The 27,881-nt window shown below is 31.4% G+C and overlaps 1 protein-coding gene across 5 annotated transcripts in view; it reads right to left on the bottom strand.

Annotated features, from left to right (window-relative positions):
• Hk (potassium voltage-gated channel subfamily A regulatory beta subunit hyperkinetic) overlaps window positions 1-27,881 on the bottom strand; it is a 225,237-nt gene that overhangs the window by 79,265 nt on the left and 118,091 nt on the right. For all 5 annotated transcript variants that reach the window (XM_076413091.1, XM_076413090.1, XM_076413086.1 and 2 more), the window contains one exon: window positions 16,282-16,308. Coding sequence is in view for 3 of the 5 variants with exons in the window: in XM_076413086.1 (XP_076269201.1) it covers window positions 16,282-16,308 (27 nt within the window). In the remaining 2 variants the exon portion in view is untranslated. The remainder of the gene's footprint in view (window positions 1-16,281; window positions 16,309-27,881) is intronic.

Below are 27,881 nucleotides of genomic sequence, written 5' to 3'. Positions count from 1 at the left end.
AAAATAACTAATATAAACAAAGAAAGAAAACTAACAGAAACAATTAGTGAAATACAACTATAATTCCTGTTTTAAAAACCACATAATTTTTTCTTTTTAGCATTTTTTTCAGTGATTGAAATAACTTTTTATGTATAACAATATTCCATTTAATATATTTTCCTTTCTTTTACCCTGTAAACACTTCAGCAAAAGTGTGTCAATTTCTAGTTGTTTTCAAATTTGGCTTTAAACATTTTATCTCATTTAATCCTAAATTCTAATGTATGTTTGAATGATATTTGAAATTGATTTTGAAATAATCATTCATTTTACTTCTTCTTTCAAAACTTTCCTGTATTTATTTCGGTATTTTGACAATTCTGTTCTCTATTTTTGACTTCTTGACCACATATTGGCAGCTATGTAATCATATAACAAAGTACTAGATTATTTTAGAAGAAAATTAGATACTAAAGTATTCATTCAAATATAAGTAAATGAATATATCCGTTGATTTTTCTTAAGCTGAATATATTTTATAAAGAAACATAAATCCTTAGTCCCACTAAAGGATTAAGTGCTATAAATCTTAGAGCTTAATTAAAATGAAAAAATACCACCCTTTTGGAGTAATAAAAAATTACTGAGTTGGTGAGATATATATATTGTACATGGAATGGTTAATTGAGATCAGTGGAGTACACGTTTTAAGGATTTTTTGCAATGTAAGAAGAAAGCATACTGCTTCAGGGACTTTTCAATCTAATATGCATTCGAAACCAACAGTTTTTTAATCAAAAAACGTATATCAATTATAACCTTTGAAAATACAAAAAATTTATGGGTGCAAATTTTGCATACACAATAAGTTGCTGCTGTTCAAAAAAAAATTAAAATTTATACGGACCTATGGACTTCAGTTATGTGGATATTCTGTGAGAAGTAATATCAACATAATACAAGTATTTTGGAATAAAGTCCTTAGAACTTTTGTGGATACACCCATATACTTTTGGATATAATTACTTTCACCGAATTCTTCGAATTCCAACTCTCATAAAGGAAATTGAGGGTACACAGAAGTACTTCAACGGTTAGATATCACTAAACTAGGACACAAACTCAAGAATACCAAATAACTTATATTCTTCTCGTAATGTATCCTACCAATTATATCTTCAAGTACATCTTCCACTTCTTATTCTTTTTCTTTTTTCCAAACTTAACTTTCTCTGACTTCCGATGTCTTCATCCCCTAATAAATTGATGCATAGAACATGAATTTGATTAAATATATTTAAGTAATTATAACAGTCCATAAATGGAATAAATGTATTGAATTTGTAGGATACTGTATTAATGATAAATTATATTTGTGATGTACTTTACATTATAAAAACACTTTTAATTTATATTTAATTAATGTCAGTAGAGAAACAAAAAAAATCCACAGAGCGAACAAAAACCACAGATCAAGCAAACGTGTTTCGAACATATTATAAGAAAAAGTCTCGTTTTTTTCTCTAACTTTTTTATTCGAAACAAAAGCAGCTGCTTATAAGGAAAAAAAAAGAATTACCAAAGTTGTTTTAAACATATGGAACCTTGTTAAAAAAGTGGCCTGAGGCACAAACAGAAAAAAATTAAATAAAAACTCGGCCTTATCGTTATGAATTAATTTAATTATAATATGTTCAGCTACATTTTTCGTTTTATTCGGTATATAAAAAGGCGAATTAATTAAATTTACAAGAAAAATATTTTCGAATGGATTAATACAATGAGCTAACTCAAATATATTTTAAAATAAACCCAATATAGATTATATCAAATAAAAACATCAATATGTTTAAAATAAAGTATATGTTATAATATAATATATGCCTAACTTTCTAAAAAAAGTTATTTTTCTTATACAGTATGGAAAAAGCAATAATTTTTGGATCAGATCCTTATCAAAGCCAAATATCTCCTGCACTGTCCTGCAAAATACTGATATATAAATTTTAACGTCCGTAAAGTTTTTGTCCTCGTTAGCCCTTTGAATTTTTATATAATTTAGAAAAATATAATCACTAAAGTGATTACAGAATTAGTGCTTCAAACTTGTTGCTTATATATTTTTTATTTCAAAAAATTATTACACAGTAACGAAAGAATGATGTTAATGTTACTTGTATAAAATATGCATTCCTAATTATTAAAAACAAAATGGTATTTAATTAAAATATATAAGTATATGTTATAATATAATATATGCCTTACTTTGAAAAAAAAAGTTATTTTTCTTATACAATAAAAAATAAATAAGTTTTGGATCAGATTCTTATCAAAGCCTCCTGCACTGTACTGTCCCGCAAAATGCTGATATTTATTTATTAATTTTAACGTCCGCTAAGTATTTGTCCTCGTTAGCCCTTTGACTTTTTATATTACTTAGAAAAATACTATATAACATATATTTAGATTGTCCACTTTTATAAATAGACATATTTAATAGAAAATATCGGAAATATCCTATAGAAATTGCACCTTTCAAGCTTTATTCTTGGGTAATGAGATTTAATTTTAATCATGTTAATTAAGTTTTATTTTAGAGAACGATCTCTCATGTAGCTACAGAAATTGCAATAGTAATGTTTGGGAACGAATGAGTTAAATAGAGACTGGGAATGAACGGGAATAAATGAGTAATTGAGTGTTTATACTACAGACGACGTCACATTTTTATCGCAATTTTGCAGAGACTGTAATTCGTGAAAATGTTTTATTCCATCTATAGCATTTTCCTTTAGATCTTTTCGGTAAAAACTTAAATATGGCTTTTCATTTGACTGTTCTTCAATTTTTAGGGAGATTGTTTCCTTTTGTGTTTCGTGGTTTTAAAATTTCGGATTGTTTCGATACTTCATCCCTTTCCAAGCAAGATACTATTTCTTTGGTATCTACGAGTATGTTATTAAACCCTACAAATTGAGAGCCTGCGAAATATTCTTTTATTTGCAGAATCTTGTCAGCACTATCAATTTTACTAAGTATTCGGTAGCACAAAACTAACACAAACATATTTTTAATTTTTTAACTAAAGCAATAGCTAAATATGTTGCGCTATTATCGAAATTTATTTAAAATTGCTTAATGAGAATAGTGATTTTCGCCGAACTGGAATCCTAGAAGAGTTATGGCATCAATTATGGTATCCGACAAAGGCTTTAAACCAAAATTTGAAGCGTTACTTTTCAAACCACCGAAACAAAAAGGTATATAGCTCTTGAACGAATAAGTGAACAGTGTGAATTTAACGTTGTGTGCCTTACGATCTTACTAACCGGTCAATTGAAAAATCTCCGGCCTACCATAGCACATTTTTTTGGCAAAATTAGTTTTTATTATTCACTTTTCAATACAATTTTTGTAATTCGACGAAAATTTCTTTCCAGCAAACATTCTTTTGAGATCTGAAAACAGGAAATAGTCGCTGGCGGTCAGATCTGGAGAATACGGTGGATGAAGAAGCCATTCGAAGCCCAATTCATGGATTTTTGCCATCGTTTTCACTGACTTGTGACACAGTGCATTGTATTGGTGAAGGAGCCCTTTATTTTTTAAATGCGGCCGTTTATCGGCGATTTCGTCCTTCCAACGGTTCAATAACGCTATGTAATAGTCCCTGCTGATGGTTCTTCCTTTTTCAAGGTAGTCAATGAAAATTATTCCATGGGCATCCCAAAATACAGACGCCATAACCTTGCCAGCCGACTGTTACGTTTTCCCACGCTTTGGAGCGAATTCATCGTGTGCAGTCCACCCTGATTGGACTTCGGAGTGAAATGTTGAAGCCACGTTTTTGGTCAAAAGTGAGCTCGCGCATCACCCACTTTGTACAGAGATTTCTCATACCCAAATATTTGTTATGACGTTATGATGTACACGTTGAGTTCATATCTTTAGTGTCTGCTATTTCAATTTACGATGATTTAAAATCATCTTATGGATTTTTTAAATATTTTCGTCGGTAACAAACTTTTTTGGGCGTCCCTACGTTCACCGTCTTCGGTGCACATTTCACCACGTCTAAACTTACCATACCAAGCCAAAAATATTAGATAAATATACGCGAAGCAAATTTAATTGGCATCGTACTACGAAATTTACTATTCTGCTACAACAAGAAGAAATGAAAGAAAAGTATTTTTGGGGAGGCATAAAGAAATATATTAATATATGTTATTGAAATAAAGGCAACGACAAGAACTTTTGCATACGCCTCATAGCTGTATTTACACAATGTAGTAATTTTTCTAAACACTGATCATAAAATTAATGTTATTCTTTTATTTTACGGCTCCAGCGGCAATAAATTGTTTACAACTGCGCTTACCAATTCAAGCGTTCCTTGGTATGCCTTACAATTTTACGAGCCATATATTTTATTCCGTTACTTTACTATTTCTAATTGAGTTGTGTAATATGAAAATAGCTTAATACTTTCCGACTAATAAAACTAGATATGAAAATAAAAAAAATATTATTACTAATAATAATTCCTTCAGTTTTTTTTAAACGAGGTTATTTCATATTATTGAACCGAAATTATTTGTGTATGATTGAGAAAGTTTATCATTTGGCGGAAACCTTCTTCCTCAAGCGGAATCAACAAAATATCTGGGCGTCCACCTCTATGGTATGTTGTATTACATTAATTACTCTAGTCGTGACCTAAAATCAAAGATATTGGTTTAAAAGTCAATTATAAAATCTATTGAGGGCTCATGGATTCTAAATATGGGATTGCGCTTAAACAAACTAATAATCCAATGCTGCAAAACAAACTTTTTAATAAAATAACATGGATTTACGAAGTTTTCCAAGATTTCGTCCTGGACATGAAATAAAGCTCCTAAATCACGGCAACATGGACACCACGTAGGAAATCAGAAGATTGAAGCAAATCAAACCAAACCTATACAATTTTATAGTTTATACGTGATTTCTCTTAACTTCAGCTTAAGAAGTCTAATTTTATTTTATTCTGAAAAATATATGTTGATGTATTTATCCCGCACTCATTTTGCTTGTATATTGTTACCAGTTCTACAGAACTATAGTGAAATTAAGATTGTAATAAGAAAATATATTGTAAGATATAATAAAATTTAAAAAAATGAGAAAAATGAGATTACAGATCTCTTAGAAAACTTGCTAAAGCAGTAGTGATTGTTTATTGTTTTCCATGATTTTACAGACAGGTAATGAGAAAGGCTTTCTCGAAAGAAACTTGTAGGACTCAAGGCAATTACACACATCGCCCAGAATTGTCCACTCACGCGTGATGCACTGAACGGAATAAATGGTAATAGAAGAGGGCCAAGTCTCGAGAATGTGACACATGTAGCCGTATGATTTGCCTGCTTTTTCATACAGAATATTATCTTTGCTGGATTTTTTCGTTTTATTTTTTCAATTCTTGATAATGGTAAGGCAAAGGTCGTTTGATAATTTTCTAGGAGTTCCTGCAGCTGGTCACGTCCCATGAGTTATATAATAAAATATGTTATATCCCGAACATTATTTATTAGGCCAGAAAACCTTCTCCAAAATCATTTAATTTAATTTCAGTTTTTAGGTCTAACAGGTCAATTGAAAAGTCCCCGGCCTAACACATTTTTTTGGCAAAATTACTTTTATTTATTCGACATAATTCCTTCAAGGGTGATACACTGATTGTAGCGACCATCCAAGTTTTCGATAGCATTTTTGTAGTACGATTTGTCCTTTGCTTCAAAATAGGCCTCAGTTTCATCGATCATCTTTTCATTCGACAAAAATTTCTTCCCAGCGAGCATACTTTTGAGATCTAAGAATAGGAAATAGTTGCTGGGGTGGATGAGGAAGCAATTCGAAGCCCAATTCATGAATTTTTGCCATCGTTTTCATTGACTTGTGAGACGGTGCATTGTCTTTGTGAAGCAGCACTTTCTTTTTCTTCAAATGTGGCCGCTTTTTGGCGATTTCGTCCTTCAAACGGTCCAATAAGGCTATGTAATAGTCACTGTTTATGGTCCTTCCTTTTCCAAGGTAGTCAATGAAAATTATTCCATGCGCATCCCAAAATACAGACGCCATAACTTTGCCAGCTGACTGTTGCATTTTCATATGCTTTGCAGCGGATTCATCGTGTGCAGTGCACTCGGATGACTGTCATTTGGATTTCGGAGTGAAATAATGGAGCCATGATTCATCCATTGTCACATATCGAAGCAAAAACTCGGGTTTATTACGCTTGATCATCTTCAAACACTGCTCCGAATCATCAACTCGTCGTTGTTTTGGTCAAAAGTGAGCTCTTGTGGCACCCACTTTGCACACAGCTTTCTCATCCCAATTATTCGTGATTGATATGATGTAGAGGTTCAGTAGATATTTTTAGAGTGTCTGCTATTTAATGAAATTCCAAGTTACGGTCATTCAAAATCATTTTGCGGATTTTTTAAATGTCTTCGTCGGTAACAAGCTCTTTTGGGCCTCTACTCCGTTAACCGTATTCGGTGCTCATTTCACCACGTCTAAACTTAGCATACCATTCCTTGGTGGTTGATTTTCCTAGAGCAGTGTCCGAAAACTTGGCATCAAGCCAAATTTTTGCTTCAGCTGTATTTTTTCCTTTCATTTAATTCTAGTAGCTCCATCTATATGTCAGGCCGGGGACTTTTCAATTGACTTGTTATTTGTATATCTGTTAAGTGCTTTTCGAAGATATCATATTCTACCAGAATGTAGAAAATAGAGTGCCACATTAGAATACAATTAGAAATATATTTAAGTAATAATTGATCTACTAATAAATTCGATATATATTAGTAAAAATAAGAAGTCTCAATGTAATAAATTTTTAAATAACCTAACATGTTTAATGTAGTAGCCTTGCACTTAGAATTTGTGTATCTAGACGCTAGATATGGAACTCTCAAAATTCAATTTTCGACATTCATTATGTTGTTTCATTTGAAGAAATTAGCTGCCGAAGCCCGTCAAAACATCGCATCGGTTTCGACGATACAAAAGTAACAATTTTGGTATCAGTGACAAGAACGGTTTGGATGGACGAATACAATGAATTACAGGACTTATTGGTAGATAAACCACCGCAAACTTTCAACAGAACAAACAAAAGGGAGAGTGACTACCACACAAACTGATTGATGAATTAAAATGCCAGTTCTGTCATTGCTTTTCAAGTAGAAAAAAAGAGTTTGTGGATCTGCTACAACAATCCCAAGCGTTAACTATTAAATTATACAAGAAGTTATCCAATGAATAACTTCCGAAATTTTGATGTTTTTATTAATAGTTTTTCGTAATTTTTAAATAACTATTTCGGTGTTTCCAGCTGACCTGTAACCTGTTTTCGAGACTGCGTTCTTCTTTCGGTAAAGCTTGAAATTTTGCTAAACTATCGAAGCTGTCCAATACTAAACAATCAATTAAAACGTTAAAATGAATACCATTTATTAATTATCGCGCATTTTTCAAATAATTACATTTTTAAATATAATTTTAAGATCGAATAAATAATCGGTAGAAATTAAGACGTACTCCTAATATCCTGTAGCGACCTTGAGGCATGTCGAATTTTACATAGTGGAATAACTGTCTACAAAATACCCAAAAATATAATCCCAGATGTTGAACATCAGCGGGGTGCCAGCAGCGCCAACTAGAACACGATAACGAATAGCTGGCAACCCCGGAACGTTTTTCCAACCATTTAAGTACCCGACCATCGTTTGGTTTAGACGTGCCACCATCGGCTGTCCAAGCCTCGTCACCAGGTAACACCGCTACCATTCGTTTTATCTATTTTGTATTTTCCACATTTTTATATTACTTCAATAAATAACGGCCACATAATGTGTGAATGAACACCACTGTTTCATTTCGTTTTACCTCCATTCACCGAGCCATATAACTTACCCAAAAATCCTAATATATGTTAAATATTACAGTAAAAGATAAAAAGAAAGCCTCTCTGAATATAACCAAACGGATTTAACAATCTTGTGTATGTGTGATTTTTTACCACTTTAACAAATATTCTAAATGAATTCGTAACCGACATGCTATACCATTAATCCGATATATACTCATCTTCTCTTCTCTCTTCCCATTTCCTTGTAATTGAGAGACATATTATTAAAGTCGAGCTATATATTATAGTTATAGGTTCAGTGCGGAACACTGAAACTAAAAATAAGCTTTCCTTGACCTTTTATAAATCCTTGACTTGCCATTTATTAGTTTCTATGTCAGAAGGAAATACGAAAACTATACGGGAAAACTTCCATATTTTTAGTTAGTTATACAATGTAACTCTGAAAAATAAGTATACTTAAAATAACTTTATTATTAAAAGCATGATGGATCACTAATAACTTCATTGTAGTAGTATTAGACGTGGAAAATGTAGATGTTTAAACAATTTATACTGATTTTAATTAGATTTTTTAAAATTTGTTTGGGCAGATGCGTTATTTTGAATATATATATAAGTTATTTCAGAATAAAACTTAAGAGAACCAGATTTGTTGTAATTGGTAATTTTTTGTCTTCTTATTTATCTTACTATTATTTTCAGTGCTCATTGTACTTGTAGAATTTCAGAGTTATGTTGATGTACATCGATTTCATCTTAAAATTCAAACAGATCAATATTTAGAGGTTTGTATCTAGCTTCATGTGCTGCTTTATTCCAAATACACTGATTATGGTTAACAATATTATTTAATATTTAATTTAATAATATATATAATTCAATTCTTCATCGAATATTAGGTGCTTGCATGCATTCAGATAATATTTTTGACCTCAAAAAACCTTTTTTTTTGACAAAAAATGGTAATACGTATTGATCCAAATATTTTTCATCGTTTTTTACAACTTTGCTCCATCTTTCTAACATGGACTGAATCATGGATAAATTTTGACACGTCTTCAAGTTGCATCAACTTGAACGAGTAGCGGTCAGAAGGCTCTATGCCTGATGAGTACGCTGGTGCGGCAGAATAGATGGCCGAGCATATGAGTTATTGCTACTGCTATCTTATTACAAAAATATGTCGTTCAATTTGTTGAGTTGGTGTCGGTAGACATGTGCAGTAACAGTTTTACTATATTTTAGTAGAGCGTAATACATTAGTTCTTGCTGCAATATGCACTGCAGGACTTGAATATTCGTTTCGTTGTCAATGTGGAAGGTTCTTCTGGACTGACCCAAGACCATTCGCACTTACCATTGTCGTAATAGATTTTATGTTCATCGCCAGTTATAATACACCACAGAAAACTCTTTTTGCTTGGCAAGTAATGAAAATAAATGAATATTATCACCACAAATTTCTAAAAGTGTTTAATGGGCTTCGGCAGCAACTTTGCCTTTGCTTTATAAAATGAAATTATTTATAATTTTTAAGATACACAATATGTAAAAAAAACTATTTTGTAACAGTTTGGATATATACATCAAATAATGGAACATTAACTGGACACGATCTCCAACTTCAAGGTTCGTTTAAAAAGCTTTGTTCGCTCTCCAACAACTTAACAACAGTTTACACAAAATGTTTCGTACGTTATGTGAACAAAATTGGGAGTAAAACGCGACCACAATCGCCGTAAAGTGCATATCGCTCTGGTTCGCTTATCGGCAAATAGTATTTGGCTCTAGCACGGCGATAGTAAATTTTTATTTTCAAAACGTTCAGGAAAAGTAGATTTCCCCAGGCGTCAAGCCTCTAGGCAAACCAAAGTAAATCAGGATACTCCGGTGACGGTATAGCTTTACATTTTAGGTTGAATCATTTCACTGTCAAGTACATTACTAAAAATGATAACGTTATGTTCGTAAACAAATAATTTCGGCTATTAATAATAGGTGGCTTTAAAGTCGCATATCTTTAGTAATACTTATTTAATGAAATCGTAGTACAGTACGTTCAAAAAGTAACGGTTTATAGAACACTTAACATATATATGTAGCGACATTCATTTAGTCAGCCAAAAATTTAATACAAAATTCCAGATGGTCATATTTTGCTTTTCTAATTTGGATAAATGCAGCCCAAGTCAAGTGAAAACCGGGCGCTGTTTATGATGATGAGTGTATAGGTGAAGACAGGGTCATAATTGGGTAGCTCGTGATGAAGAACATTGCCTTGGTCTGACGATTGATGCAATTATTTAAAATATAAAGATAAACCGATATATTTAATCTCGCGTCATCATTCATTGCACTCGCATAAAGCTGCATACGAAAGGAAGCTTCATACTTCGGTTTCACATGAATTAACAGTTTTTTTATTTATTATTCTTAACAGTCTTTAATAATTTATCTAAGAGAACCCATCAGTCCTTAGTGAGCCTCTATAATAACAATGTTTATGTATTAATTAAGGTGTATGTGCCCTGATTCATTGTTATCCAGTAGTTGCCATTGATTGGCAATTTGTGTTAATGATTGGAGTGTTAACATGATTCTCCTGAGTAACAGTCGGTATATGAAGATCTCGGTGTATCATCTCAAATCATACGAGGATCCATCAGCCTATCTCAGCCTCTAGTGAAATAATGTTTATACATGTCACTACTGTATATTATATGCACATCACTACACAACACTATACAAGATCAGATGGTTTCATTCTTGTAAGTATGTGTCTGTGATCTCCAAAAGCTGCAACACTTCAATATTCTCATGAAAATGGAGTCCTTCCTCATGCCCCCTGTAATTCTCTTGATTTCTTGACTATGGGTAGGTGAAAGTTTCGACGTAGGTAATCAGTCCTATAGTATTTGAGTACACCTACAATACATCTCAGGATTTTGTTCTGAAAAATTTGTATTTTATTTATGTTACTCTTTGCAGAACATCCCCATAATTGGACTCCGTATGTCCATATATGTTTCAGTATTTCCTTATATAATAGCAATTTATTTTGTACTGATAATTGTGATTTTCTTCCAATTAGCCACTATAATTTCCTATATTTCAACTCCAGTTCTTTTCTTTTCTTCTTTATATGTTCCTTCCAGCGAAGTTTTGCATCAAGATTCATTCCGGGATATTTAGCGTTGTTGCTATATGGAATTATAGTATTATTTAAGGTTGTTGGTGCTTGTAGGTGACTTGGTCGTTTGTAGGTGAACTGCACATGCACAGATTTACTTTCATTAATTTTTATTTTCCAAGCTCGTGTCTAATTATTTATATTGTCACTTGCCTGTTGTAATTTTCGTGAGGCTTCTTCACTATTGTCTCCGACAGCTATAATAGCAGTATCATCAGTAAATGTAGCCATCGTAATATTCTCCATTTGTGGTATATCACAAGTGTAGAGTAGATAAAGCATTTGTCCCAGTACACTTGCTTGTGGTACACCTGCTTTAGCTTCTTTTATTGTAAAAATGCTTATAATTAGGATAATAGAATTATTAAATTTTAATGCAAATTCAATATGCATCGATTCAATGTTTCACTTCTGGGTCCAATTATTTATACTGTTACTAGCCTCTTGTAATTGTTTGTTTGTTTCTTCACTGTTACCTCCAAAAGCAAGTATTATCAGCTAATATAACCATGGTAATATATTCCACTTGTGGTATATTACGTGCGTAAAGAAGGTAAACTATTGGTCTGAATATATTTCTCTGTGGTACACCTTTAGCTTCTTTTATTGTAAAATTGCCTTTCTCTTGTTTGGCTCTAAACATTCTGGCTAAGATGAATGAAGAATTTAGAAGCACATTATATCACTTAGATAACATTTTCTAATATGCATTGTCTAGATTATTAGATAGACTATATGCACTTGGTTAATCGTTGAATGTTTGTTGATAAAATCAAACTGAGCTGATATCTGTTTGGATATGTCTTCAATAGGAATTTTCCAAAGACGTATAAGTTAATAGTGAAAAATTTAACGGATGAAGCTGCCATTTATGAATCTTTGTTAAAACGGAACGGAATCAAGTCATATTTGAAATAAATTACTGAAACTTAGAAGCTCTAAATGATAAATATAGTCTATTCAAAGTTTTTTTGTACATACGTCATGAGGAGGTTTAATGTATTGCCTGTTGCAATTTTTAAATTGGTTTCAGAGTCAGACAATATTTTCCTTCTCATTTTATTCTAGGTAAAAGAGACGCTATCTGATTAGTTCGAACGCGCGAAAGAATGAGCCTGTCAAAATCGTCCGACTGTTAGACGTATACAAAATTCTTTTAAGCAATAATAATAACAGCTTATAACTCTAACCTAGACACTATTGTGGCTGTATAATTAACTGTAGTCATGTTAAAATAAATTATATTTGATAACGTTTTTGTAGAATTATTTTATTTAGATTCGAATTTCGTTGTATGTCAAAGCCAAACTTAAAACTCAGAGTTGATGCGGCAATATTACGACGTTTTGACGTCACAAATTAAGATGATATACCTACAAAATAACTTTGAATAAACTATATATAATTTATTAGTGCTTGAAATTAATTAAATAAATTCACCTTGAAAAATATGAACAAAGTCGAAATTACTTTTTTTCTGACTTATTATGTATCTCCAACAATCATTCATCACTATTTAATGTAAATTTCACGTATTTACTGTGATTAATTTTCAGATTTGTAGGTAATGGCGTTAATAAGGTACATTAGTAAACTAACTAACAACATAGTAATAGCTCAAGTATGAAATATCCAGTAATCTAGCGTGCAACTATCTATAACTATCCCGTTACGTTCCAGACCGACTAATCGGTCTGATTTTGCAAATCAAAATGGAAAATTACGACATGTTCTAGCGTACTCGTTATATAATTTAACCCATGTACAGACATTGATGACCTAAGCCTAATTCGTCTGAACGTCCTCCGCAATATACCTGCTAAGCGAGTAGGACAGCAGAGAAACTACGTAATTGCATTACGCCGTATCCCAATCTACATGCACAATATTCTCGTTAATCATCAGTTATACAATACATGCTACAGTGATAAAAAAATTGTATGTTTATATATACGAATTAACGTCAGTAGTTATTAGGAATTAACAAAAACAGAAATTCGACTGTTTTGGCCATAATATTTTTCACTTATATTTGCATAGGATTTTATTTTAATAAATTAATTTTAAAAGTTTAATTTTGGTTACATTTGAATACCATTGGACAATAAATTTGGCATCATAAAGCAGTCACGTGAAATGGAGAACTAATCAAAACAAATTTTTTTTCTACTGGTTTCTATATAACCAATTTATATTAACCAAAATCAAATGTCGTGTTTTCAGCGCCACCACTGACTAAAAAGCGCGAATTGGCCCAGGGCTTACTATAGAAGTTCTATCTTACTATAGAAGTGTATGTATTCTGATATTTTTTTCATTTTAAAAATGCATTTATTGGGAATAACTGGTATAACATATATTAAGCGAAATATTTTTCTGTCCTCAATCACTTTCATCAATGTTACAGCTTTTACCTATATTTATGGTAACATAGTGATACACATATTTGCAGACCATTCTTTACAATTCTTTCCATGCAAGCACCTAATAAGATTCTCTGTTAAACAGTAGTGTGTTTTTAATGTTATGAACGACATGAGTTAAAAATTTGACGTCAACGTCAAGAAACCGCTAGCGCTTTTGACTGAGCCATTATAGGTCTATATCTATTGCTTTTACTCACAATAATACCCGTTCTCACACAGTGTTGATTCTTCACACCTTTTTCAAAGAAAACTTAATTCACATTGAGTTGAACTTCTTTCTAGTTCCTCAACTCAATCAAGAGCATTCATGCTCATCAAGATTTACTAAATATTGGCCACAATAGTATAATAATGTTTGCTTGCTATTTGCCATTTCCAGCAAATAGTTACTATGAATCAAATCGGTTTCTCGTCCAATATAGTGTTGTTTGTTTTATTTTTATTTCTTTATTTTTATTTTGTTACTATTTTTATCGTTTTTTAGTTCCCATTTCCTTAATTTATTTGCGTTAGTTCATACTTTTAGGTTTGGTATTAATTTTTTATCATTTTCAGCTGTTTCCCATTGCTTAGTTCGACAAGTCACTACTTTGGAACTTGCTTTTTACACTTTATAGTTTCAAAATACAAGGAAATAGTTGAAATGACTTATACACGACCCAGAATTTTAAGTCATTTGTTTTACGTCAAAGGAAAAAACATATATTTTCAATATATCAATATGAAACTAATTCTAATAAGTTCAAAACCGGTTACTTTTAATCCAGTACGTTCATTAACGCTTTTGACAATAGCCGGATAAATAATTAAATACCAAAAGCATTCATTTATATGAGTTTTTATATTTTTAAAGTCTGTCAATTCATTTTTAAGCATATTTCAAGACCTTATATTATAAAAATAATATGAAGCAACGATAGTCGGACGGAGCAAGTTCCGGACGATACGGTGAATTAAATAAAACTTCCCAACTAATCTCGATAAGTGTTAACGTTGTCATAATAGAAGACTTTTCCTACTGATCAATTTGATATCATGGTAGTCAACATATTGACCTTTCTCAGTCAATGCAAGTTTTGCAATAATTTATGAAACTTTCTCGGCTTTGGACCACGATATATTTTCATAGATTTTGATATATTATTTAATTGTTATATAATTTATAATTGTTGTTAATTTGTTTATATATTATTTAAAAATTAGTGCAAAATGGTGAAATCGTACAGACCGTTCTGAAACTAAACACTGTTTAATTGGTAAAAAGGAACGAAATCGCTTTTTAATCAAGTCCATTTAATGGCGCTGCCTGGAGATGAATTGTCAATTATTCCATTCGGAAAAAGCCACATCCATTACAAAACATTTTTCACCGTCAAGGCGGCAGCCCCACCAACGGGAGTAGGGGGGAAGGGCGTTTGGAAAAGCGTCCAATAAAAGTTTTTAGTTATAAATGACCAAGAACGCTCAAGCAATCATTTACTTCGAGGTGAGAGTACGGCATTTTAGACCACAGTAATTTTAACTTAAATAACGTTAAAATTAAACCTAGTTTTCATCGATCTCTTTAACACAACAAAATCTGGTCTTTTACATTCATTTCCCACAAAAAAATCAATGAGAACGCGATGTTTAAGCAATATTAGCCAAAACAGTATAGAAATCACAGCAAGCAATAATAAAAGTGACATCAATTGTCAAATTGTAATAGACTGTTCAAAACATTTTTGAAGCACTGAATCAAAACAAAATGCTACTCTGTGATTCTAAACCGAATTCGTATTCAGAAATAGACTGAAAGCATTTTGATGTCAGTTTTTTTAATATAAAAATGAGTTTTGATCGTCTCCAGCCTTGCAAAACGTTTAATCCAGACTACTATTGTAAACTTTTAAATAATTGAATAAAAAATTAATGAAAAAAACATCAGGTTTACAGCAGAAAAAGCCAATTTTTATGAATATAACATATCTAATCACGCAGCACAAGAACAGTAGTGCAAATATGTCAATTAAAATAGCTTATTTGCTAGACATAGCACCCTGTATTATTTTGCAAGACTCCTTGAAAATCACTAGAGTGATTGGATGACCGTTGGAATATAATTATTTTGCAGGAACCATCAATCTCTTTTTTCATTCTTGTTTCATTTCTTCAAACTTATTGAACTGCCCGCCTACTAAGCCAATCTAACACTATAGGTATCTCTCATATTTCAACAATAACGACACGTAACAATTAAATAGCTCACATTTCCTATGTATTGATGCTGACCTTATATAATAATTAATATTATGAGAAATAATTTCAACAATATATTATTAATTCATTGATTATTATTTATAATTTGATGCTGCAACGATATTTTGATACAAAATTACCACAAAATGCATACTAATTATAATTATATTGGATTAATTGTAGGTGTATTAATCAATTTGTAATTTGTAGTAAATCGGAAAAATATTCTTTTCTCATTCTATTCTATCCAACACCAGCCTAAGAAGCAACTCAATAAGCAAAATAAAATTAGGTGTTTGATGAGTTACCACCACCTAATTTTTAAATATAATCAAATCAAATATATACTATATACTATATATACTAATCAAATATATCTTTAATCAATAAACTCGGCGTCCGAAGTATATCACAATGTTACTTAGATAACATTAACAATATATCACATGCAAAACAACTTTAGTTAAATAACGACACAATATCAAGATTATCAATAAAAAAAACAAACATACCTTTCTTTTGTGTGTGGAGTCTTTCTACTGCAAGAAAAACAGAAATTAGTACTGAAATATATTTTCCAACAAAATGTGTATAACAATATTATTTTAAAATACTTAAATATCACACGTCTTAAATGAATAATGCGGCATTCTATGATAATATTAATAAATTCAGTTCAGTAAATTGCAAAAACAATCATCATGACAACAAACTGAACGTAACGAAGAAATTGAACGTAAGGAAACTGGGGTAATGGTGAACATTTTAAAATAAAGGGGCATAAAACGAGATATATTTCAAGGCTTTTTATTCCCTTTTTTATTTTAACAAGTATTTTTTTATATTTTACTAGGGATATATAAAGACTGTGAATTAATCTTGAGGGATTTTTTCGCAAATTCAACCTTTTATTTTCAACATTACGAACATTATTTTAATAAAAACAATTTAATTGAGAACCATTTTTTGAAACTATCCAGTAGCTCATAGAAATAGAAGTGCTTTCTTTTATTCAACTTCTTCTAAAATTGCAGATAAAAAATTAAAAATCACAATTTTTCTAGATTCCAAATGGTATCAATGGAGTCCGTCATTGGAGTCCATCATTTCCAACAATATATATTATACCCAAATATAATAGAATATTGTTTATTGTAAAACGAATAACGAAATGCTATATTATTCACATGTCAACTTGTAAAACCCCACGAATTAATGTCACCAAATCCAAAGGAATATTCATGGATTATGAGAAATATAGCCAGACATTGACGTATTAAAGAGTTACTTTGTTATTTGTCATGATACTTTCGTTCAGTTGCATCAAATGATGTTTTCAGTTGTATAAGGAATTGTGTTTTCAATATATTACAGGTGCTTCAAAAAAATCGAAACCACTACTCACACATTATTGTTACCAAAAAATCATATTAATTCATTAATATATTCTTACATATAGTATTGACTTACAATTGCAACTGTTTAGTATTTCATTATTATTAATCATAATTAACTAAAATAGGTATTACAAGACCATAAACAATTTTTAAATGGGCTGAATAAGCTTGGGAAGGTCGCATATTTTTAGAAATGATTTTTCAATGAAGCCTACAACAGTAGATTTGGAAAAATACAATTCATATGACATTTTACAATAACATAAGTTATAAGAGTCTGAAAAATGAAAATTTCCAAAGGCTATTTTTATCGCATTTCACACCAGTATCAGAATTGGTTTCCCTTTTATTTCGAAAATTTTGACATTCACTCTTTCATTAAAAATTTTACCATTTAAGGTTGACAGACGTATTTTGTCTCAGACCCAATTTCTTTAGACCAAAAAATTGTTCATCATTTAAAAGCTTCATCAGTTTTAATAGGCATGATGTTGTTTTTACTTGGAATGAAATTAAAAAAAATGGTTTTTGAACAGAATCTGATGTTTGAAATTGTATAATTTAAACATCGTGTTAAAAAGCTCCAAATATGAGCGTGATATAGTTGTTTTGGTCGCACTGGACGGTTTGTATGGACACGGATCTTATTTATGCATTATTTTATAATGTATAATATGTTATAATTAGACATTCTAATATGTATCGATGGTGTAAGGTCTCCTAATGTAATAATACCTGATATAAACTCCAAACAACTTGTATTTCCTCATTCGTAATCGGTAATTCGGCACTGACTCGAAAGTAGTGATTTGGTAGTAGTTAAAATAATATTGTAAATAGATAAATAGGTTTAGGTAGGTATTAAGCTAAATTGTGTGTATATAGTAGATTATAAAATACGAGTAGTACATAGGTTAAATAAGGAGTTTGATTATTTTTTAATTTTTAGTTCGAGTTCCTTATTTGTTTTTTGAAGTCGGTTGAATTTTTTTGTTAGAAATATTTTAACTACCTTAAATTATGTATAAAATCTTTTATAAACCTAATACCGAGGTAAATAACACAGGGCAAAAGAAAAAGTGCAAGTGTCAGTCAACAAAATCTACAAATGTACGATTGGAAAATTCAACTTAATAGCTCCAAATCTGTCTACGTTAATTTTTCATTACGGCGAAATAATAAAAACTTAATTATATCACTCAATGGCCCAATTCCTTCAGATTTCAGCAGGATTCCAGCAGAATCAGCAAAATACCTTGGAATCCATCTTGACGCTAGATTAAATTGGAAACATCACGTTAGACAAAAAGCAAAACACATTAGAACCAAAATAAGACAACTCTTCTGGTTAGTGGGATGATACTCCCAACTTAATCTAAAATCAAAGAGGTTGGTGTATAATACAATTATAAAGCCAATTTGGACCTATGGGGTGGAAATATGGGGTTGCACTAAAAATTCAAATCAACTAGTCATACAACGCTGTCAAAACAAGGTTCTTCGATTGAATACCAATGCCTATCGCTACGTAACCAACGAAAAACTGCACCATGACCTGGAAATCAAATGGATTTGCGAAGTTATCCACGATTTCGCCTTGAAACACGAAAGAAGATTACTAAATCATACTAACGTGAAAGCAATACAATTGCTGGACAGCGCGCAGGATGTCAGGAGATTGATGCGAACAAAACCATACGAACTTATATAAAGTATGTACCTTTAGTGTAAACTATAGTTATAAGTTATTATAATTTTATAATTGAGGAATACATATTGATGTATGTTCTCGCACTCGTCTTGCTTGTGAATTAATCTAAGTACATAGGAAAAGCAGGAATAAATTAATAGTAAATTAAGATTGTACTAAGCGTATCTAATAAAGATGTTACACAGTGTTTCTTGGAAATTTGAGGTTATATGGTTTTATAATTCCGATTTCAATTAATTAATTTACTTTTTATCCCCTTTAGTAGCACAAAACCGCTTTTTTAACAATGAAATATAAGAAAAATAATGCAAATAATAGTCAAAAAGTATGGTTTGGAAGCACTTAGTGTCTGGTGTAATAATGTTTATGTATTATCTCTGATGTTTTTCTATTAAATGCACCAAACTACACGACACTACGCGGGACCAATTGACTTTAATTCCTTTGAGTCTGTATCATATTCTGGTGTCATCCATTAGTTGTAATACTTCGATATTGACATGAGAATGGAGTCTCTCTTCATGTACCCTTGCGATTCTCCTGTTTTCCTGTGTAACAGTCGGTATCTGAAGAAAAACTTGTGTTGTATTTATATTACATTTTGTAGAACATCCCCATAATTGAACTCAGTATGTCCATATAGGTTTCAATATTTGCTTGTATAATAGCAATTTATTATGCACTGATAATTGTGATTGTCTTGCAATTAACCAATATATTATCCTATATTTTATCCAACTACAATTCCTTTCTTTTCCTTTTACATGTTCCTTCCATCCCAGTTTTGCATCAATATTCATTCCGAGATACTTAGTCTTGTCGCTATATGGAATAATAATATTATTTAATATTATTGGTACTTTTGCGGTCTGAATATACGTGAACTGCACATGCACAGATTTATTTCCACTTATTCATATTGCCGCTTGCCTGTTTTAATTTTCGTGTGGCTTCTTCGCTATTGTCCCCGACAGCAGGAATCGTAGTATCATCAGTAAACGTGATATTTTCAATTTTATTATATTACATGTGTAGAGTAGGTAAAGAAGTGGCTTCAGTACATTATCTTGTGGTACACCCGCTTTAATTTCTTTTATTGTAGAGTAAGCTTCCTCTTCTTTGACTCTAAATATTCTGCCTGTAATGTAATAGTTCAGTGTATTGCTTCATGATATTTTCGGTCGCTCATGAGGAATCCCTAAATGACGTCAATGTTTTCATAACGCTGCTGATTGGTTTTTACATATATCTATCCTATATTATTAATATACATCAACATTTTTGTGATTCTTTATTCTAATCATCATGTCTATTGTTCGAATATAAGTCAGATAAATAAATATCATAAGACTTAAGAAAGGCGCGAGAAAACCAGGCGCTAAAACAATTTTTACTCGTTCACGTAACGTCTCTGCGTGTAAAAATGACTATCATCTGAGAACTACTTAGTTTGATAGTTCTTTCTATTTGCCGTTCCTTTTTCTAATGGTCACTAACAACGTTGGGGCTGAACTTCTAGCGATTTTATCGCTACCGTAAAACCTTTGCGTTGAACTGATTTGTTCAGATAACTTCCGATTTTGCAGGGCTGCAACGAGAACGGAAGTAAGAAAATTTGACTGCAAATTGATTTTTCGTATTTCTCTATTTTCCTTATTGAAAATTGCCTCTAATGGATTTTGGCGAGGGGTTGCGAAAAGGATCAATAAACGCCTTATATTTGCAGATAATATACACTACCGTACAAAAATATTGTTTTTGATTCTTTAACTTTTGATTCTTAACTTTGACTTAAAATTTATATGATTTGTAATATAAAAATATGTAGCATTTCGAAAAGTGTACATATAGTCTATTCAAAGTTTTTTCAGTAATTCTAATTTAAATAAAATAATTGAACAAAAATGTTATCAAATATAATTTATTTTAACATTATAGTACATCTAATACATATATTATCGAAGGACTTAAAACTACAATTAAGAACACAGGTATAATAGTTTGTAGGTTAGATTTGTTTTGTTTACATTGAACTCAATTCCACACCACCCATGAGATAGAGTTTCTAGGCGCATTTTTTATGTAGTGATATCCCTCTGGAGGCCTAAATCACCTATTTAACAATTGTATATCCGAGAAACGTATTTTACTTTCATTCGAGAGCATATTAACCTTTTGAGTTTAGTTCTTGTTTCCTTCGATGATGTATTTACTTGTCAAGTCATCTTGGTATCACTCTATACTTTACTTCTTCTGATACTATCTATGTACACCATTCTTCATAAAATTAATCACTGAATTTTGTCTTTTCTACAGTTATATTCAATTAATTATGTGCATAACTTTAATTGCTTCCACTCTCATCGCTCTGTCTCAGGAATTTCCAGCATTGCACAGCATTATCACATATCCTGAAAGTTTCCTTCAGTCACTTTCACTTTCCGACTCACTGTCAAATTCTATCATTAAACTGTTAATTTCTAATCTGTCTAAAACATGTTCACGATTCCACCATTTATCAATTACTTCCTTTGTATACCTTATCCAGTTCATCCAAACTGAAGGTGTTATGGTTGACAATGCTTCCTTCCACATATCCAAACAGTTTTTAATGGAATATCCTTCTCGACCAGCAATATATCTGAAATTAATTATTAATAAACCCATGACGCATTACTAAAAACGCTTTGAATAGACTATATATAAGTAACACGTATCTACAGGGGACAGATAATGTATATAAGTTATAAAATGTGAAAAGGTTTAGAAAAACTTTAAAAAACTACTTTATTTAACGAAACTTGTTGAACGACGATACAAAACGACAGTGAGGGTTCTTATTTATTCAGTAATTCCGTAATGCCGTTTCTACGCATATTTCCATGGTGTCCCTCTATGGAATTGTTTTCCAAGTTCTAGTGTCTGCAGATTCCAGTAGTATACGGCTAAAAAACGAGCTACTGTAATCTGCCTTTGGTGGCCATTCATCCTGAACTGCAAGCTTCTGTCTAAATTCCAGTAGACTATGTTAATTCACAGCAACGCCAGTCTGCCTTTGGTCGCCTTACATATTCAAATGTTATGCGTCTGACGTGAACATCCATGTACTAGGGGTGTTTTTTGAAAGTTTGAATGCTCCTTAAATAGACTAATTTATGCCTAGGAATCTTTGAACACTTTCAACCACCCTTTGTGACTTTACAGCTTCGGCTGCGATATTTTTACCCAAGTTCTAACTAACTTCAACCTGTCTTCTTTTCTTGATAATTAAATTGCTTCCGGTTAATTGAATGAATTTATAGGAGAACAGTCTTATAACCTCTAAAGGTTCTTATCTATTAAAAAACCCATCTCACTTTGTTAAACATTGGGGTAGTTGAATTAATGTGGTTGAATCCTGCAAGTGCGAACCAACCGGTATAGGTTAAACATCGGTAATTTATTATACAGCAATTAAACCATTCTAATACAATTATTTACTATTTAAATACCCTGAATTATATGTATAGTGTAATTAACGTAAAATTGATGTAAACAACACTGTTGATGAGCATTTGAGTTTAAACCCTATTTATTTTATTTATTGTGTATATGAGGCCCTAATAATTTTGTTCTTTTTTCAGTTACCAAACAATATGGAAAATGATTTTTAATATAATTGATTTGGTCGTCCAAGTGTGCATGAAGTCAGTATACATTTCTACAAGATTTCATTACCAGCCAAACAAAATAAAATATATTTCTAACTGAACTCACTGAACATTCATTGATATTCGCTACTGAACAACCATATTTCTTTAAGATACAAAGAAAATATTAATTAAATTCAAGCCTTTAACAAATGTCAATCAAATCCAAAAATACAAAAAGCCAATATCGAATATCTCGTTCCTTTTACATCAAGTAGTTCGATACTTAGTATTATACTTCACCAGGTTAAGGGTAACTGCTACACATTTTATTGAATAATGTGATTTTATCAAGTCTTATAACTTGGTATGTGTGTTATGACAAACAGAAGTTTCAAACATTTCGAACTATTTTTACAGACAATGTATGAATCCAGATGCTGTAACAGAAGTGAAGTAAAGTAAAACTGAAGAAACTAAGCAGAGATCTACTTTAAAAATATATAGGAGAACAATATGTTAAAGAATGTCTAAACACAGATTTTGTAAAGTAGTTGATGAAGTATTGCAGTTGCATGTGCTTATAAATTTGTAAAGCTATTATTAAAATGAACTTCAAATTTACAATTTCTGCATTTCATTTATCAAAATATGTCACTCTTCGGGGCTGTTATCTATGTAAAATTAATATATTGGCAGCCTCGTCAAATACGTTAGCATCTATATTTTCAAATTATCATAAACATTTTCCGTAGGTTTGCCATCGATACAATTTCGATTTGTCTAATCTATAAATATAGGCGGTTTTGCTATTATTGGGTACTCTTTAGATTTAATTATAGTTTATTAAATTAGTACTTATTAATTTTCTTGCCAAGTGTTTTACTAATAACATTTTTACTTAATGTTCTTTAATATTTTGCCACATTTTATAGTTAATATGTCCAGAATATTCACATTGTATAAACAATCTTGTTAGTATTACTTTCAAAATTATTATTTCAGTGACTGTCACATTGTACAGGCACCACCAACGAAAAAATTCTAAGCAAATTTAGGTTATTTGCCTTGATAAATCCTAGTTCAATTTTTCGTTAACTTTTTCTTTCCTTTTGCAGTACAAAACTGGTTTACTCATTATAAAGTTGTTGAAATTACAAAATGTTGAAATGCGGAAATGATGATTAGGAAACGATAAGTGACGTCAATGTTTCGTACCGCTTCTGATTGGTGTTTGACTTAACGTGGCGAATATTCAAATTGTGCCTTTTATTTATTAATAATCTCTCTGTGGTTTTCGTTGAAAACTATTCTGACGTTCTACTATTTACATCGAATACCAATCATATACCTCGTTAGTTTTTACAATATTTTGTGTACTATATAATATATATATATATATATATATATATATATATATATATATATATATATATATATATTGTTACTATATAAAATATAATATGACGTATTAATGGTTAATGAAAAAATGTTTGTTATGCTGAAGCTGCGTTTTACGACCATTAATAAGACCACGTCTAAAGCTCAGCTGCAAATCCGAGGAAATATTATCTTCAGCTTCACTTCGAAGTAGCAAATGATCAACCCACATTCGTCAATAACATCTCTTAACTCCACCTTTTCAGCATCACCACATTTCTAACGGAAAAGAAAATCCTTAGGGGAGTTGCCACCGTCAAATATATAGTTCTATGAAGTATCTTTAGTCACACCTTTTAAAGCTGTCTGTTATTAATATTATACCAAGCCGTATTCAAGAAATAATTTATTTTTAACATTAAATTGTATTAAAATATTGTATGCCTATTATAAATCTTATTAATTATTATTATACATTTGTTTCATCATGATATACAAAATGAGTTAGTATGTTTACAGTTTGGTGGGAAAATGGCGAATGCGACAGGCAAGTAAATTTTATTTTTTATACTTTTATAAATTCGTATTAAAATAGGAATATTGTGGCATATATTATTAATATACCAATAAAGGAATATATTACCGATAATATGTTTCCTTTTGAAGTATCCTATATAAGAAATAGTAAAAATAAGCCCCCATACAGCACACGCTACCCAATATAAACCAAGTTACATTAGAAACAATTATTTTCCTGTATTGTTAATATCCTACAATCATTATTTTCATAATAAAACAAACTGCAACGGTATTTCTTCAAACCGAGCGCGGAACACAAATAAAAATGTCTCTTATCCGATTACCCGACTGGCTTTCATTAAAATCAAATAAAAATCGCCGGAACAAAAGCCCCATGTTACTCTTTCCGATTTCGAACTGCTGGAAACTTTTCTAAAGAGAAGAGACAGCGCTCTAGTTTCTCATTCTAACCCTGATTCTTTATGTGAAGGTGTCGAGCTGGAAGTTATTTCCGAATCCGGCATAATCGTTGTGCACTTTCCGATAGTTAGATTGTTTAAATTCAGGACATTTTTATGAATATATATATCATATTCGTCCGCAGTCTCCGTCTCTATTTAGGGGTTATTTATCGTTGATTGGCTCTGTACTATATATTTGTGATGTCTTTTGTCAAAAACGTATAGTTTTGCGAGTACCAATAGTTTGTAATTCCACACGGCGAGTTCACCAATTCGCCATTATTTATGGATTTAAGGAAATTTTTGGCAAACAAATGTGACTCTATGCAATCAACACATACGAACCCAAATTCTTAATATAATATAATTTAATTAATATATACATAAATTAACATAATTATATATGATATATCACAAAATGGGAAACAGAAAATGATAAAACCAAAGAAGCTCCCAACAGTCTTCCATTGTTAAAGAAATACAACAGCAATGTCATTTTCAAGCCATCTTCATTCAGGGACCTTCTAACCTTAACATGTTCTTCCGTAAGAGTATTCAAAAATGTACGTATTATAAAATATGATTTTGATGAGTGCTGATACAAAAGAACAGTTCAAAATGGTTGGTGTAGTGGTTAAGATGATAGAACGGCCCTCCTGCTGTTGAGATAGTCGCGGGTTCAAACCCTGTTAGGGCATGGATGTACTTTATGTTTGCGATTGTAATTGTAAATGTCTTTATAGACAACAGTGAAAATGTCTTCTGGGATGACTTATAAGTTGGTCATTTGCCAGTCGGTAGCCTTAATACCGAGGACAGTGGTTCGGAGACCACGTTAGTAGATCCACTCCAGATAAACCCTAGTTGGTAAAACGGATAAAAAATATATGAAAGAAAACAATTATCAGAAATATTAAGTGCTGGCGAGTATCTAAATCAGCGACATCTACTAGTAAAAATACAAATATTAATGTAAACAACTTTCAAACAACCTAACAGAAACAAACCACAATTGCAACATTTAATATTCATCCTATCTACGTTAACGAATCCCTACGTTACTTTTGTCAATTCAGTATGCTGCTGAGACCTGCTGCTGCTACGTCATATCCCAACTATCGCTCTTTGTTTTAATAATTGAAAGGCAGTGATTCCGATGTCAGTTGCAAGGAAAAACTTGGAGAACCAAAAAGTTCAAAGACAGTGAATTACAAGTCCTCGAAAAGAGTCGAAAACCGAGCTCAAACTCTCTTTGGAACAGCTTAACAATTGATTAATCAACCGTTTCTAGATGTTTAAGTGAGATGGGAAATATCTAAAAGATGCAATATATTGACATATTGTTGCCAAAAAGTTGCAATGGCGAGTAATAGGCGCAACGTGATCCTCTGGCATGACAACATTCGACCACATGTTTCAATAGTTGTAAACGATACACTGCTGCAGATCTAGCATATATTGATAAATGAAATCATATACTGAAAAAATCCCAGTCAATTGAAAAGAAAAAGAAAACAAAACCTGGTCCAAATGACAATAAAAGGAAAATATTTTGGCAATTAAAACATACATAACTCACTAACACTTTAAACAATCTTAATGACAATGCCTATCACCATTAATTGAGGGAAAAAACAGATGTATATGGCAATAAAATGCCTCTTTCACTAATACAATGCTCTACATCGCGCATCATCTGTCCATAGTAAAATTAAATTAATTGAAATTCGAATTACTTGTCTATTGAACGTAGCCGCCATATCTGCTCTCTGACAATTAAAATCTATTTGCACCCAGCCTATTGTGAATAATAACAATATGATATTTATTTTAAAATCACCTTCCATTGGTCGTATTTGAATGTGTTTTGTTCTATTGTTAGCTAATGCAACACATATTGTGCACACAGCTTGCTGTATTTTTAAAGTGGTAGAAATTAGATTTAATATAACCCTGAAATTTTAAAGTTAGAATATTTAAAACATGTCGAATAATTATTAGGTGCTTGCATGTATCCTGATCATCTATACATATTGATAAAAATGACAGGTATAAATATAAACAGCTGTTAAACAGCCTAACATAACTATTAAATTTGATGGTTTTAACATTTCTGTCTATAAAATAACGTTTTCCATTTAGTATTATTGAATTATTCGGTGTATACAGATGTTAATCATTGGACTCTCAAAATTGCATTTTCGTCATGCTTAGTTTATGCTGTTTGATTTTTAAAAATCTACTTATAAACCCATTAAACACAATACATTCTATTCAAAGTATTGTGCATCGTTAACCGTTGGGGTTTTTCACATTTTCCAGGCAACTTACGGATTACATCTCGGAAGAACGTTGTATCATTTGAGGCTATTCACGAACCCATCCTTCTTTTTCGGTATCTTCAAAAGAAATGAAGCAAAACTTACGACTCATATGTCGAAACAAAGAACGAAACGAAGCAGAGTTTTACACATGACCTTGCAATGTCTCTTCTGTCTGTTTTAAATCATTTCTTCTATTATTCTCAGTAATTCTGCATATTCTTCTTTTTTTTTACACGCATCATCAAATGCCTTCAGATCCCTGTAGTCAAGTATATTTTGGCTGAACCCTCATTTTCTGCGGTGTCAGAATCATCATTTTTAAAACGTCGAAAGGATTATTCACATGTTGAAAGCGATAGAGCATGGTTGCCATAAATCGATTTACTCGGTGCAAATTTCGATATTTTCAAGGCATTGAAAATATTTTTGTTCACACATCGACGAAATGATATATACCGGAAAGTGAAGCCTGTGAGGCTTCTACATGAATACCATCTGTTGCAAATCCCTTAAAATTAATTTATAGATCTATAAAAGAAATTGCAAGACATGTTGTAGGAAAACCTAGCGCAAACTTTTCATAAATTTTCAAAAATTTTCATAAAGTTTATCTTTTGATGAATCAACTATTTTCAGGCCTTTACATGTCACGGAAGTGATTCAAAAAGAAGGAAAATATGGCTACCATACG

This window comes from Rhynchophorus ferrugineus, unplaced genomic scaffold (assembly GCF_030347505.1).
Source record: "Rhynchophorus ferrugineus isolate W39M unplaced genomic scaffold, kcgeb_rfMv2 rfM9, whole genome shotgun sequence".
Classification (NCBI taxonomy): domain Eukaryota; kingdom Metazoa; phylum Arthropoda; class Insecta; order Coleoptera; family Curculionidae; genus Rhynchophorus; species Rhynchophorus ferrugineus.
This window is presented reverse-complemented; position numbering and strand designations above follow the sequence as displayed.